The sequence below is a fragment of the Corvus brachyrhynchos genome, unplaced genomic scaffold (genome assembly GCF_000691975.1).
Source record: "Corvus brachyrhynchos isolate BGI_N302 unplaced genomic scaffold, ASM69197v1 scaffold59, whole genome shotgun sequence".
NCBI classification, from domain to species: Eukaryota; Metazoa; Chordata; class Aves; order Passeriformes; family Corvidae; genus Corvus; species Corvus brachyrhynchos.
The window spans coordinates 4,064,586-4,079,963 of NW_008246054.1; the positions used below are offsets into that span (position 1 = coordinate 4,064,586).

The 15,378-nt window shown below is 46.4% G+C and overlaps 1 protein-coding gene across 2 annotated transcripts; it reads right to left on the minus strand.

The window, feature by feature from the left end:
• Window positions 1-445: 445 nt before the first annotated feature.
• On the minus strand, window positions 446-11,557 carry GFI1B (growth factor independent 1B transcriptional repressor). 2 transcript variants are annotated; one of them, XM_017745674.1, is made up of 7 exons: window positions 11,376-11,557; window positions 6,263-6,391; window positions 4,625-4,771; window positions 3,827-4,089; window positions 3,415-3,552; window positions 2,805-2,970; window positions 446-2,339 (listed from the first exon to the last, which is right to left on the minus strand). In XM_017745674.1, the coding sequence occupies exons 2-7, from the start codon at window positions 6,375-6,377 to the stop codon at window positions 2,161-2,163; spliced, it is 1,008 nt and encodes a 335-aa protein (XP_017601163.1). In that variant the 5' UTR covers window positions 6,378-6,391; window positions 11,376-11,557; the 3' UTR covers window positions 446-2,160. The 2 variants fall into 2 exon arrangements, with proteins under 2 accessions (XP_017601163.1, XP_008640407.2); XM_008642185.2 differs by lacking the exon at window positions 11,376-11,557 and having other exon boundaries at window positions 6,263-11,339.
• Between the last annotated feature and the right edge of the window lie 3,821 nt (window positions 11,558-15,378).

Here is a 15,378-nt window from a genome sequence, read left to right on the forward strand (position 1 = left end):
GCAATAGTTTTAATAAGCTGCAATGACTTTACCTTGAGCAAGGCTTGTGCATGTGTGGGTGTTCTCATGAATCTGTGGGGCTGGGGAACGGTTCCATCACAGGTTAGGCACCTTCCCCAGAATGGCTCAGGGAAGGACAGCAGGGATTTAATGGGGGCTCTGGCACTGTCAGTTGGATACAGAGTCCGTGTATCTGCTGTGGCCCTCCTGCTCTGCACAGCTGGCTCTGGCTCTGTGGGGCTCTGCACCAATCTGTCTCCAGGATGAATGTCTCTCTAATGGGAGCCCTTTTCTGCATGTGAATATCCATCTTTATTCCCACTCAAACCATCCTAGACTCTCCCTTCTCCTTTTTCACCCCATCCCCACTGCCTGTGTCCCCAGTCAGGTATGAGCTGTTCTTTAAATGGGTGTTGTGAACATGAAATACACTGTGTTAGCCCACTTACTAAGAAGGAACAGATTTATCAGATAAATCCCAGCAGGCCTGTACATGTCACTGTCTGGTATAGTGCAATAAAAAAATACATTAGAATAAGTATAAATACATATTTACAGTGTACAAGTAAAGCCAGGAGTACAGACTCTGGGTTTGAGCTTCCAGATACATATGAATGACTTACAGCTTAGGCACAGCATAGAAGGGACAAGTACATTTTAGGTCTTAGGAGAATAACTTGCAATTTACACCAGTGGAACTGAGGGCAGTTCTCTCCTGGCCATACATGAATTTTCCATGTGGACCGTTCTGTCTTTGCCCATGATGGCAACTGTCCTTCATAAGCCTTTGGAGTGAAACAGCCACAGCCCATTCCCAGGGTAATTCCCACTGGTGTCATTGTCTGAGGCTGTGTGTTCAGGGATGCAGTTATGGTGTGAGCCATGGGCTGCTACAATGCCCCAATTAACTGAAAACACTTGTCTATGTTATAATAATGTTATAATAATACTTTGTCCTTCCTGTTAAGAACTCAGGGGACTCCACAAACCTGAGTGAATGGCCCACGTCATCAGGAGGGATGGAAAAACAAGAGCTCAGTGCAGTGACTTGCCAAAGGTTATAGAGAGAGAATTTGGCAGAGCTTGGAGGGGAACTGGTTCTTTACTTGCTCCAGTGCTTTGCTTCAACCCTTAGACCTGGAAAAAGGAGGAAATACCACTGCTCTCTTTGTATAATATTTGTGAGGTGCTTGCATGCTCCGCCAACATGTACAGGCTCAGTCACTTCCTCCTTGAGGAGAGTGGCTGGCAAGCAGAACTCTGGCCCTTGACATTGATATCCAGGGCCACTCCTGCCCATGCAGTGACCCAGGATTGCTCAGGACAGCTCGAAGTCGGCATGTCCAGCACGCAGTGAAATATTGTGGGACGTACCAGCCCCGATTCCAAGAGCTCTCCCATGGTACCAAGAGATGGGGATTATTAGCTCCTGCCTGGTGCTGTGGTGTGGCTCTTCCTGGAGCCTGCTTGGGATCTCTGCAGCACGGTGTGTCTGAGGAATGTATTTAGAGACCCCTGTTATCAGCTAGGGATAGGAGCTGTTTCTTCAGTATTTTCCTCCCACTCCAAGCTAAAAATACAGCACAGTTAACTTGTCATTTGATCACAGTAAATGCTCTGCTGAAAGAAATTACTTTAGGTGTCTGTTGGCAGAATTTATGGCCTGGGCAAGTCTCTGCAGAAGGCCTGTCCAGGTTGAACACAGCTGACTGAATGCAATCTATTTGCATGCCCTGGGCTTATCTTCCCAACCATCGGAGCAGAACGTGGTTACAGCACCAGCTTGGCACAGATTGTTGCTGCCACCAGCCCAGGAGTCCCCTCCTCCCCGCTGGGCAGCCTGACGAACCGGATTCTGCTCCTGGTGTAAATCCAGAGTAATAGTGACCTTGGAGGAATTCCGCTGGATTTACACTTGAGCAGGTGATGTCAGATCTGGGCTGGTTCCTGCTGCAATCGAAAAGTGAAAGCTCCCACAGGTTTCTTTGGGCTGTGCAAGGGCCTGTGGTGCCAAACACCAAAGCCAATGGCATGACTTGGCCAGTCCCCAGGGGAACATAGGACACCACAGGAGCTTAATGAGGTGGATGGAGGTGCTGGGGACAGTCTTCTTCTCTGGAGCATGAAGCAGGAGCTCCAGCACAGACCTGGAGCCACCCCTCACTTGAGGCTGTGCTGGGTCTCTCGGTGCCTCCGGAGATCCACCTTGCGCTGGAAGCCCTTGGCACAGAGCTCGCAGCTGAAGGGTTTGAAGCCGGTGTGTTTGCGGCTGTGGGTGATCAGGTTGGAGCTCTGGCTGAAGGCTTTGCCACACACCTGGCATTTGTGGGGCTTCTCCCCTGCAGAGCACAGAAAATGGTTTAAAAAATGCTTTAACAGGTGAAGGAAGGGAGGCAGAAATGCATTTTAGCAGAGTCAAACCTGACTGGCTGTGCTTGGGCATCAGGGTGCTACCAGCCCAGCTCTCCTGGTGATGTGCCTGGATTGTGATCCAGCACCAGAGCCTGGGAAGAACCAGGGACAGTCCTTTCCAGCTGAGCGACCCATTCCCTGCATCCAGGGCTCAGTACAGCCACAACATGCACCAGAGGCTGGTCAATAACCACCTCCTTGTCAGGCAGATGTGCTTCAGCCTCCTGCTGTCTCACCTCACATGGAATAACGACTTTCCAGTGCCTCTGGATACTTATCCCCAGTCCAATACCTCTGTGTCTGGGGACACCTCTGTGTCTGGGGACTGTGTATGTGCATCAGCATGATGGGCTCGAATTTTCATTTTCCTCTTGGAATATTTTGTTTCTCACCTGTGTGGATGTACGTGTGCTTCTTCATGTCCGACTTCTGGTGGAAGCGCTTCCCGCAGTACTGGCAGGGATAGGGCCGTGTGTCCGAGTGGATCAGGAGGTGAGTGGAGAGGGTGGAGGAACGTTTGAATGTCTTCCCGCACATCTTGCACTCAAAGCTTCTTTCCTGTTGGGGAAGGAAAGTCATGGGATGTCTGAGGCTGCAAGACATGTGACAGAGCTTGAAGAGGGATGAGAATTGTAGATTTGATAAGCAAATCTCCTTGGCTCGTGGACTGATAATGCTGGGTGCAGCACAAAGGGAATGCAGGGAGGGTTCATTATGGAAATGGATCACGTCTTGTGATCCAAACTCCTGCACCCTTTAGCAGGAGGTGAGGCACAGAGGAGTGAGTAGCAATGATCCTCCCTTCCCTTCCAAGGAATTCTCAAGGGCAGTCTGAGATTTGTGAGACCAAGAGCTATGACCTGGGGTTTTCAGAGCTCCTGTCCTTGTCACTGTGCTACAGGAAAGGCATCACGTTTGTAATCTAGGAAGTGTCACTTCCTCTGTAAGAGATTAAGCAAGAGCTGAGGTCCAGAGCTGGTTGTCCGGAACCATGCCACCCACCTGGGAGTGAATGTTGGTGTGCTGCTCCAGGCTCACAGCGTGCCCAAAGGTTTTGCCACACACTTCACAAGCAAAAGGACGGGTCCCGCTGTGAGACCTTCGGACATGGACCTCCAGTCCGTGGGGAGTGGAGAACACCTGCAAAATGAAAGGCCAGTGATTTTTTTTTGACATAAGGTGGCTGTGCTTCCATCTCTGTCTTCAATTCCTTCTCTTTATTTAATTCTCCCCTCTGTGAGAACTCACGTGAACTGCAGCATTCCCAGTGCCTTTGTACTTGTTCTGACTTTGGGCCCCACTCTGAGCCACACACTTCGGTGTGACCCAGTGAAGAATGGGTTTCATACTTCATGTGTGCAATGAAAATCCCTCCAGGCCCTCCCCATGCCAGAGGTTCTCATCCAACACACACCTTGTTGCACTTCACGCAGTGGAAGGTCTCCATGTCCGAGGAATAATGCAGGCTGTAATCCAGGGGGGGCTCAGTGCTTGGCAGGAGGTGGCTCCCATACAGGCTCACGGGGTGCTCCAGGAGAGCTGACTGCATGCTGGAAGACATCTGCTGGTAGCTGTATGGCACATGGAAAGCATCCCAGGAAAAGCCAGCTTTGTAGAAGGTTGGGGTGCTCGCTGTGTTAGTGCAGTCCTTGATCTGCAGCCCTGGCATGGCCATCTCTGAGTGTGCAAAGGAGAGGGACAAGTGAGTGTCACACCATTGCCTGTAAAAAAGTTCCCCATCTTGTCTGACCTCAGGAGCTGCAGTTGGCAACTTCTCCTTGATTCAAATCCTGATTCCTCAGGTAAAGCTCCTATTACGACTTTGATTTCAGTCTGAGGAAATTTTATGGCAAAGAATGCCATGGAAATTTTATGGTTAAGGGAATATTAAGCCCCCTGCTAGCCCTCCTTGACAGGGTGTTGGAACAAGTATCCTGTGGGCACCTGCCTTGATCCACATAGCACAGAGCTGCATTAAGATGGGAAGGCTCATTCATTGGGAATAACAGCATTATCCTTCATTCTTTCTGGTCTAGACCAGAACTGTAAAGGGAAATACAGAATGCTCCTAATTGAGCTCTGCCTGTGACAAGTTTGGCCATTGATGTCAAAATAAGAGCTGTCATTTACTGAAAATGTGGGCCCAGTTTTAGGAGCTCCATAATCAGCTCAGCCCTGACCTCCTTTGCAATTGGGATTTTGGGTGGCCGACCTTGAGCCGAAGGGCCTGGCAGCATCCTGCTCAGGTACTGGACAGGGACACTTTCTTCTTTCAGTTCAGGTGGGTCCTTCTCTTGTCTTGGAACCACACATTCCAGGTCCTGTTTCTTGATGTCCTCCGCTGTCCTGTCTCCTGTGGCTGTAACACAGCAGGGTCACAGTTATGTCACAATGATGTCATTCTTGCTGTTACAAGAAGAGTCTGTTTAGGTGAGTTTTGTACTCATGTGTGAACTCATGCCTGGACACAGCTCATGCTCAACTCCCTGAGGAAGTGCAGAGTCGTGCAATCAGCATTCAAAGTCTGCCCATTGCTGACAAAGGGAAATTCCAAGCAGGGTGAAATTAGGCAAGGTAGAGGGGGGCAGAATGAGATGATAGGATACTTGATACCTGATGTAGTTAGAGAAAATCAACCCTAGAATTACATCTATAAGAATAATTTCCCTATTTGAAACCATTTCTGTTTGTGTGGGTAACTAACAATCGCTAACTTATTAACCTCCCCACCCGTCTCCTGAGAGAGCTGGGTATTGTTAACCTGGATTTACGGACAGCCAGGCAGGGAAGCAGAGAGGGGAGGCAAGCCCTCAGTGCAAGCCTCGTCTCCTCCTGCCCACACTCCCATTGATCTCTCCATGCTTGTCCCAGCTCTTAAAGACCCCAACCAACCCTTGTTAAACTTTGTAGTAAAAATCTGAAATGGACAGAGGTCTTACATATGTCTCCTTTCTGCTGGAGATGGGACAGATCTGCTGAAGGACAGTATTTATCTGTTGTCCAAACCTGCCACTGCACCAGAGAGACACAACAAATGCCCGAAGGATGATAGAAGGAATGGAAACTAAAATGTCCCCTCCTTTCTTTTTTATCAAAGTTATCTCAGGGCTAGACTCTAATTTGACAGCCAGGGCTAGAACAAAGGGTAAATTGATCCTAAATTTGAATAAAGAAAATTTGAATAGTGCCTGAAGGAAGAAGATAATACCCTGGCCCTGCCACTGCTTGGATGGCTGTGGGAGAGCGGGAGCAGGGGGAGGACAGCAGGGAGAGGCAGAACTGTGTTGGGTGGTGTTAGCACAGCACACAGCAGCTGTGAGCGTGCAGGACTCCTCACCAGCAGTGTTGGGGTATCCCCAGTATTTTCTCACTCTGGCTGTAACCTTCCTTGCAAATCCTCAGGAAGAGGTGGTAACACCCTGAGGTAGAGAAGATGCAGTCCAGAGGGAATGTGGGCAGTGAACACAGGAAACTGGAGATGGACGTGGCAGAGTTGTGAGTTTGTAGAACACTGACAACCAAGCGCAAGCTCTTTTCCCAGTTATTAGTGGCCTGAAGTTGGCCATTTTTCCCAAATGTGACCAACTCCACACAGCATCTTATATATCAAATCTCCCCAGCAACCAAGCAGGAAACAAAAGGAGGATCTAAATTTGGGTTCAGTGGGATGGTGTGGATTTGGTGTAGAGAAAGGACACACAGGAAGGGATCAGTTTGCCCTTAGACTGATGCCCCTGTGTGAAAGCCCCTGGATGCTCTTTAGCTCACTCATCCTGCTCCCTTAGCTGCCTACTCAGTTATGGATTTACCGTGGTGTGTTCCTGCAAGCCCAGTGGATGGATTGACTCACCAGGGAAGGGAGAGGTGACCGGACCCCACGTGAGTACTGGCAGGTCATCTTCCACACAGCGGTGCTGGTGATAGGTGTGAGCTTTTTTGCTCTTCACCAAAAAGGAACGTGGCATCTTCCATTCACTTTCTGGGATGAAACACAGACACACAGCAGGTAAACCTCTGTGGCTTGGGGAGTAACTTCCCATTTGTTCAGATTAAGTGCACTCTGTAAAAATCACACTTCACAATCTACCCCAGGCTGAGGCAAAAGATAACATTGACCTTTATGTTGTAGCTGGAGAAACAGGGACAGGCTTAACCTGAGAGCTGTTACAGACCAAAACGCTCTGTGCCAGACATGTTGGAAGCCAAGATCTGTCTCTCGTAGTCCTGCAGGACAGGCTGCATCTCCGATCTTCTCCTCCCTGAGAGGACACAGTGGCAACCATGGGTTGGAGATCCCCACTGGAGAAAGTCTGAGTGTTTGTGCTGCACCTGGAAGAGCCCAGTCCCAAGCCATGGGCTGGGCTCTACTGTGAAATTATTATATAAACAATAATGATAGAAACAACATCAATAATAGGAGAGAGACAGAGGGAAATCCCTGCAGAATGATGTGTGGAGGATTTCCCTCTTGCTTGAGCAGTTTGAGTTCTGGCTGACAAACAGCAGTGGAGCAGAGGCAGAGCAGGAAGGCTGGGTGAGAAGTCACCTTTTGGACCCAACTCAAATATTTCAGACCGTTGAAATGGCGGGTGAGGGACAAACGTAAAATGCTGAAATTTAATCATACCAAATTCTCTTGCAATGCAAGTGTTATCTTTGCCACCCAGAACCCAGCCCGCCCTGTGCCTGCTCCCTGGGGCTGGTAACTGCTCTTGTGGAGGCAGGGTGGCAGCAGGGACGATGGTGTGTGCAGTAATATCAGCTGGTGCCTTATTTGCATATGTATTTGCATTTTCCCTTGTAATTGTTTAGGATAGTGGCACTAAAAACAAATCTTGCTATATTTCATTTGAAAAGTCAGCACTAAGTCCTGGCTCTCTGTTGACTGGAAACTGTGTTACTAAGTTTTGTTCCTTTCTGAGAGCAGTTCAGTTGAACCTAGTTACTTACTAACTAAAGAAAACCCCCCAAAATCCATAAAGTTTGCTCCTGTTAAGCAGGAGTGACATGAAATGTCTGTCCAAGGACAGAGCAGTCCTGGAATCCCAAACACACAGGGATGGAAAGGTCTGTTTCCCAGCGTTCAGAAGTGCCTGTACTACCCCTTCATGCTAAATATAATTACACAGCACAGTGGGGTTTTGTTTAAAGGTTTGAGGGCCACATTTATAGTGGTGCCTAAAGCTGTGGGATTCCCACAGCCAGGTCTGCTGGGGACAGAGGGATTGCCAGGGTGCCCCCAGCCCAGCCACCTTTGGATATGCTGCTGTCTTTTTAAATCTGCTCCAGGATTCCCATTGTTCCACCTATGATTTCAGGGATAACTCTTGCTGGCTCTGACCGTTTTTTCTTCTGAAATGACTCACCTGTTTTTCTTCATCTTTTTCCAAGAAATTTATGTGTAGCTTGAGATGAATAAGAGAAAGCTGAGGCCAAGAGTAGATTTTTAATTTAATTTTAGAAAAAGGACAGAACAGTACTGAGGATGAACCATAAGTAAGCCCTTGAGGGAAGGGGCACTGAAGTACATGGCTGCTTTTTGCTCTCCTGGAACTCTCTAATGAGGTTCATTCAAAGTGTTGTGAAGAGTCTGTGCCCAGTGAAAAGCCGCAGGCACAGAAATAGCTCCAGCTCAGTGCAAACATGGGAGTGCTCTGCAGTGGGTTATAACCCTTCAGCAGCTCTGCTCAACCCGTGTCCCTCCCATTCCAGCAGCACTGCTGAGCTCTTGGTCAGTCCCAGCTGAGGTACCTGTGCATGGACCCAACTCTGCCTTATAGACCTGCCCCAGGTTAAAGTGCTGCCTCAAACCCTTCAGACATGGAATTTCCACTCATGTCACAGCGATTTTCCCATGTGGTGGGGCAGGACTGTGTCCACAACAGGAGGTATTCATGCCAGGATTCTTCAGACATCAGATTTCTCTGCCTGAATTAACCAGTTCCTTTCCCTGGGCTTCCTCCACGGTGGAGGAAGAGGCTCTGGCAGTGGGTAACTGGCTGTAGGGTGAGAGCCTGCATCCAGCTGTGCCTGCTGGAACAGCCACTCTCCTTGCCCTCAGGCTAGAGAATCCTGGAGAATCCTGTGCCAGCAGCCGGGCAGCTCAGCCAGGTAAATCAGAGGACTGGAGAAGGGTGGTTTAAGCAATCCAGTTATATGGCAGTGCCCATATGCCAAGTACAGACAGCACTAAGTACAGCCCCTCTCTTCTGGTGGCGGTTGAAAGAAGATGTCCATGAATAAAAAGAATCTTTCTGGATGTGTTTGCCCCAGCCTTTGTAAAAGTCAAATTTGCTCCAGTATCCTGACTGCTGATAAGGGCCACGACTGAGCACAACGATCTTTAATGGACTGAACGTTGCAAAAGGAAGTCACCTTCCCCCACCCCATTTTACAGAAAAAAAAAGGAACTGGGAGCCCAAAGCAGAGTTAATTAACAACTGCACTGGACTGGCTTTGTGATTCACACAACCAGGCTAGAGGAAAGCTACAAGCAGAGATTGTGGGAGGGAAAGTACTGTTTTTCCTCGAAACTCCAGATTATCTGTAGCAAGTGATCAGCTGCTCCTAATGGCTCACTGTATTTCCCAGGAAAAGCAGTGCTATGGACAATGGACCCTGCTACGTTTTAGGGTTATTGAAGCTTCTGGCAGAATTTAACTTCAACCTTTTGCTGAAAATTAAACTTTCTTTTTCTGGAGTCTGTTCCTTTCAGCTCCTGTGGCAGCAGTTTCTACCTGGACTGGTAAGTGCACAAGAGAATTACTGCTTGGGCAGGAGTGCCCATCCAAAATGGAAGTGTTCTGGCATTTTTATTCATTCAATATAGGATATAAACCAGTAGGTGGCTAGAATTGACATTCTTATTTGCTTGCCATTCATGCAGCTTTATAATAATGTTATAATGTGCACTGAGGAAAAGACAGCAGGAGCCAAGGGGAAAAAATCTGCTCCACTATTTTGGGTACCTCACCTAAGCACCTTAGAAGGGTTTCTTTCACCAGTTATAAATTCCCCAGTCAGATCTGAAAGCAGATCCAGCATTTGCATGTTCAAACTCCAAGTTCCTTCATCCTCAGCAATGCTTTTGGGTGATTTTGCAGAGTATCCCAGGTAAACCTCTAATGGGACCCTGAAACACAGTGAATGGGTCCAGTTTTATTCTTTAGGGGTGGTTTCTGACTCCAGGACCCTCATTTTACTGGATCCTGTGTTCCTCATGAAGCCCTAACTCTCACTTCACTGCACCCCAGCTCTCAGTACCCAAACCCACAGGACTGGTCCTTTGATGTAATTTAGAGGAAATTCATACTCTCAGTGAATTAGGTTATGAAGCCTTCGGTGGGGGCAGTGCCTGCAGGATTGTGCCACGCTGAACCCAATTTGCAGTGAAAGATCCATTCTAAATCTGACTTGCATTTTTCTCTAAATTCAAGTAATTGTGTTTTCAGATTTACAAGGTTAATTGTAGAGACTAAACACTTTCTCTTGCTACACTCAGTGAAACTTTAAGTTTTAACTGGCATTACATTGCTAGTACTCACCAGTAGTACATTACATCACATTTCAGATAAGTTGATGAGCATACAAAGGTTTAGGCTAAAAAAGGCTCTTTCCTTTCCATTGCTTAACTTATATTTATATATTAATATTGCTTTTTTCTGCCATTTTTTCCCTCTTTTTTTTTCTGGAAAAAGTGAAGCTTCCAAAAATACAGAATAGCTTATCTTTCAAAAGACTGCATTTTTGAAGAGAAAAAAGCGCAAAGTAGAACACGATGTGTCTGTGTTTTAAGAGCCCAAATAAAATAAGATAAAATAAAATAAAATAAAATAAAATAAAATAAAATAAAATGTTTTATGGACTCCTGACTCTTCAAATATAAAGTCAAATTTGAAACAATTTCAGCTCTTTATAACAAAATTAATCATGTCTTCACTAGTCCACCCTTGCAAAATCGAATGCATTTGGGGAGAGTAATTTAAACATGACTATTTTAGTGGAAAAACAAACAGGACATTTTTAATTCCTGTGGTAAGACTGGATAAATGGACATTATGGCAAGGGCAGCAAATTATGGTGGAAATTTTGCCCAAGAAGTCGAACAGAAATGCTGGTATAGCTGCAACACCCAGAAAAAAAAAGTATTTAGACTGTAATTGCAGCATTTGTTCTCTAGAAAGCTCACGTAGCTCTCTGTGATGTTGGGAATGCCACTGGCTTTAGGAAACTTTGCCTTAGGCATCCATGGATGGAATTATGCAGTGCAATCTCCCAAATTCCCTATCTCCTTAATGTACAGATGCACTTTCGAAGTGAACTTGCAAATCATTTGCTTCCCTGCTTAATGTATTGAATCAATCTTGTGATATGAGAAGCGCCTATAAATAGCTAATTCCATATGCTAAAAATTGTTAGATTAATCAGCCTATATTAAAAAAGGATGGAGAAATAATAAAAGATGGATTTGAAGCAAAAATCCTGAATGGGAGAGACCGAATTGTCATCTAGAAAAACTGGCACAGGTGATGGCAGCCGAGGTGTGCTGCTCTCTGAATGGAAAGGTTTGGCCCTATAAAAGAACAATTAAAAGGAAAAACACAGTTTGCCCTCTCCTCAACAGCAAAATAAAAAACTCTACAGCTAGAAACTGCTCCTGCTGATGGAGCTGGCTGGGACAGGTACCTGAAACCATTGTCACATCTCTTCTATTTTTTTTCTATTACCATTTTCACATGTGAAAGTGAAGTACATGTCGTAATTTTAAAAGGTTCAATTCAAATGAGTCAAGTGCACTATTACCATAAAGGAATCCTCAAGACAAGTGGCTTAGGCAGTGGAATACGTTACATATTTGCAAACACAAGCAAAGAAGAGGAAGGAGGAAAAAAGCTTAGAAAAACATATCAGAAAAATGAGAAAACCAATGCAATTAGAAGTGTTTAAAAGAATAAATTAATCACCTGTTTGAGGGACTTTGCTTTACTGGATTTGCCTTGAAATCTCCCCAGACAAGTGAGACGTCGTCTTCTCTCAGGACTCCTCTTCCACTTTCTCACTTGGTCGCAGTCGGCTGAAATAGATACTTCTCCTTTTTTCTCTCTGTTTTTTTCCCCCTGTTCCCCTCCCTGATTTTTCAATCAGATTATTTGTGTCAAAATCTGGCGGTGAAGAAACAGCCAATAAGAGGCAGAGCCCAGAAAGTATTTGCTTATCAAAACTTCCCAGGACTTTGAAAACTTGAAGAGACTTCACGATGCCCAGCTTGAAGCCCTGGGGGCAGCACCCTTCACTTTTGGGGGCAGCTTTGCCTTCTGCAGGAATACTCCTCTGCCCTATTGACAAAGAACATGACACAAGAAATAATGTACTGAGCAGGCATTTGTTGTTTTGCTTTTTCCTTAAAAAAAAATAAAATAAAAAAAGCCCTTAAGAAACCTGTATTTTTACACACATTCATCCCCGCATCATATCTCTCACAAACAGACACACCATCTGTCTCACACACACACACACTCACATACTTGGGGCTCATAAACAAAACCACCGAGCACATATGCACAGAATTATTTTATTCCAGAATGGATCTTTTATCTCTCCAATTTCCAAGGAAAAACGAATAAATAGTTGCACGGTATAACCGAAGAAGATGTGTGTTAATCACCCTTCATTTTCCCAGGCATATGTGTGTGCAATCCACACATATTTTAGGCGTTGCTCTATCTATATGCAGCTGTATATAGGGTATAAATATAGATTTAAGAAAGCTCATTAAGCAAGCTCATTAACAACAGCTTTGCAAAAAGCTCTTCAAGAGCAATAATAAGAATTTGCACTTCTATCGCTTGCTTTCAAAAAAGGTTTGAGAATGGGTTTGTGAATGTGAAATAATTGAGCGTCAAAGGAGTGGCACAGTGGAAGGAGGGAGGACGGAGCAGAGGCAGAGTGCCTGTCCCCAGGTTGTTCGGTAGCACAGCTGGGAACAGGAGCTGGAGAACAGTTTTTTATTTTAGAATCCTTGGGCATCACTCTTATTTGGAGACAAACGAGGAGAGCTGCTGTCCCCAAACACTTGGGAGAGAGAGAAGGGGAGTAAATTCCTCGATTCCACCTATTCTCCAATTATCCCAACCCTCCTGCCCGTGCAGGCACAGTGGCATGAGTTGTGTGTGCCCTCGGATGTCCCCTCCTGTGCTCACAGCTCTCTCTGTCCACGGCTGGAACTGGGAGCGCAGAGATGCCTTGCAAGAAGTTTATCATTCCAGAGGTAAATAAGTGTACAGCAGCAGGAAAATGCTTCTGGACATGGAGTTTTCCTGCTCCCTGTGAGCTTCCAAACGCATTTCACTGCTTCCTACAGCTGCATTAACCGAGGGCTCCGTTGGCTCCCTTTTCCTGCTGCAGCTCAGCGTGGCGAACACCAGGAAGCGCCAACCTTTGCTCTGCCCTGGGACCAGCGAGAGGCTGGGGCTTCCCTGGCGGAGCAGACATGGTCCAGGGACACTTGGGGCTGAGAGCCGAGGGATTTTGCATCCGGCCATGGCAGGGCCTGCTGTCCCCAGCGCTCTGCCAGGCCCGGCACGAGTGCCAGCCGTGGCATTGCCCCATGGCACCGGCCGGGCTGTGCAATGGGGTTGATGCAACTCAGAGATAGGAGAGTGGATTTCACCCACATTGAGAAAGATTCAGATTTTGATCTTAACCCATCTGTCATTTACTGAGCATAATTAATTCTTGTTGTTTATAGAAGTGAACAATCCCTTTTCCTGCTCCCTCCTCCCCTCCTTATTTATCTAGCTAGGTTTTGCATGAAAGAAACGTTCCCAAGGCATTGTGCTTAGAAGCTGATTTGCATCCTCTTAAACACAGGCATTTGAGGGATTACATTTCCCGCTACAAAAACAAGCATTGTGACAGAAACCCAAAATGTACATTGTGGCTTCAGGGTTTCATATGAAGACAGTTAACAGGAATTAAACAAAACAGGAAAATGACAAGCTGCTGAAAAGGACTGAGATGTTATTTTATGAAACATTGGAGCTGGCTTCTGCCAGCACCCCTGAGAACAGACTTCCCGTTGATACAAAGTGCAAATGGCTGCAGAATGTTGCTCTTAAACTCCAGACAGTCAAAGTAAGTCAACCACACACACAAAAAAAACCCTAGAAAAGGAGTTGCGTTGAAAACTTTAAGATGCCTTCCAACCCAGGCCTTTCTAAGATTCTATGTTCAGTAAAACCCACCCAGACAGCTGATTTCAGAGGTGTTCCAAGGAGCACTGGGCACAGCCCTGTGCAAAAGGAGGATGACTCCATCTCCAGTGTCAGTAACAGCTGTATCAGCTCCAAGTAGCCACAAGCTCACAAGGCCCAGATGTAAGTGCAGACAAACCCATCCCTGAGCTAATGGCACAGACACTCTCATTTGGGACCTTTCTCACCACACTGGAATGCCTGAAGGGAGATGGGGACACTGCTGTGGTTTCTCCAGCTCTCGCCCACCCCTTCTCCCTTTATTTTATTTCAGGGATTCCTGTGGAGCAAACAGCTGCAGGATGGGAGTGCAGTTGGCTTGCCTTGTTGTGTTCTACTCTTCCCTGGATTTCTGTCTATGGCTTCTGTTCATCTCTCCACTGAAACCACCATCAGAAGGTGACTTACAGAAGCTGAATTATAAACCCAGAGAGCGGGAGGTGCATTTGGGGCTGGAAGAACCTTTGAGCTGACCCCGTGTGGTCATTCTTATTTTATGTTCTTCCTGTTGATATCATTTTCCCTGTTCTGTCTAATTCAGGACCAGCAGAGAAGGGAGAGCCACAGAGAGCTTATCTGGGCTCCCAGAGGCTTGTCCTGGCCCTGACCCACACAGGCCATGGGGGATGCACAGTCCTGCTTGCACACAAGGGCAGTTGAATTTTGTGTGCTGCTGCGAGTGTTTACTACGTGTCATATGCTCCAGTGCATCCTAAGTAGATAGATTTTTAAATGTACAGCTCAGTAATAATAAACAGGTTAATTATAACATAACACGTCCCCTCTAGTGCAGTCATTTTTCCTTTCAAATCCAGCAGCAAACCCCTGCTATAGCATCCATGTTTTCTTTGTCAATTTGACTGTTACAGCAATTAAGTCCCAGTAAAATAACACGACTAATTGCTTCCAGCTCTTTCCTGAAGCCCATCCTAATTTTCACCCTCTTCTGTGGCAGATTAAACAAATGTGTCTTCAGCACATCAAGGGAAAAAAAATTACCATCACTCGGTCCAGACTGTAATAAATATTAATTGCTAGGCACAAGGCAGGACTAGATTAAAAATATGCTGGCTCCAAGCAACTCTTATCTCATCACGAGGCAGATGACCCATTGCAGGTGCAGTGGGAAGGAGCTATCTCAGTCCTGCAAGGATCAGAGCTGGGAAACACAAAAACTGCTGCAGAAGTTAAAAATCAACTGATACGTCTCAGATGGGGCTCTAATCTGCTTTTCTGTCCTTACACCTAATTTCCAGCTTGCAATTTTAATGCCTGTGATTCCCACTGGGATCTGGGGACAATTCAGACGGACTCCAGAGTCAGATCCAGCACCCTCGGTGCGTCCCTGCGGAGCTGCTCCTCCTTGGAGAAGGGAAAACACGGAGATCCCCCAGCCTGGGGACTGAAATGCTGAGTTGAAAACCTGTTGCACGTGGCACACAAAACCGAAGGCTGGAGATCCTTCCCCGTGGTAATTCCCTTTCTTCCTTCCTACCCTGCATTATCCACAGGGAAAGATTAACCTTTATCTGGAAGAATGGAATGTTTGTGTCGTACAGTTGCCGCATTTTAGGGGAGAAAAAAGAAAACAAAAACGAAGACAGAACCCTTGCGCACGGCTTGGATGAGTTAAGTCCTCAGGGACCCAAAAACGGGAGAAGGAAACGAGCTTTGCACGTCCATCAATTAAAATCAATGAGATCTGGGGCGCGTG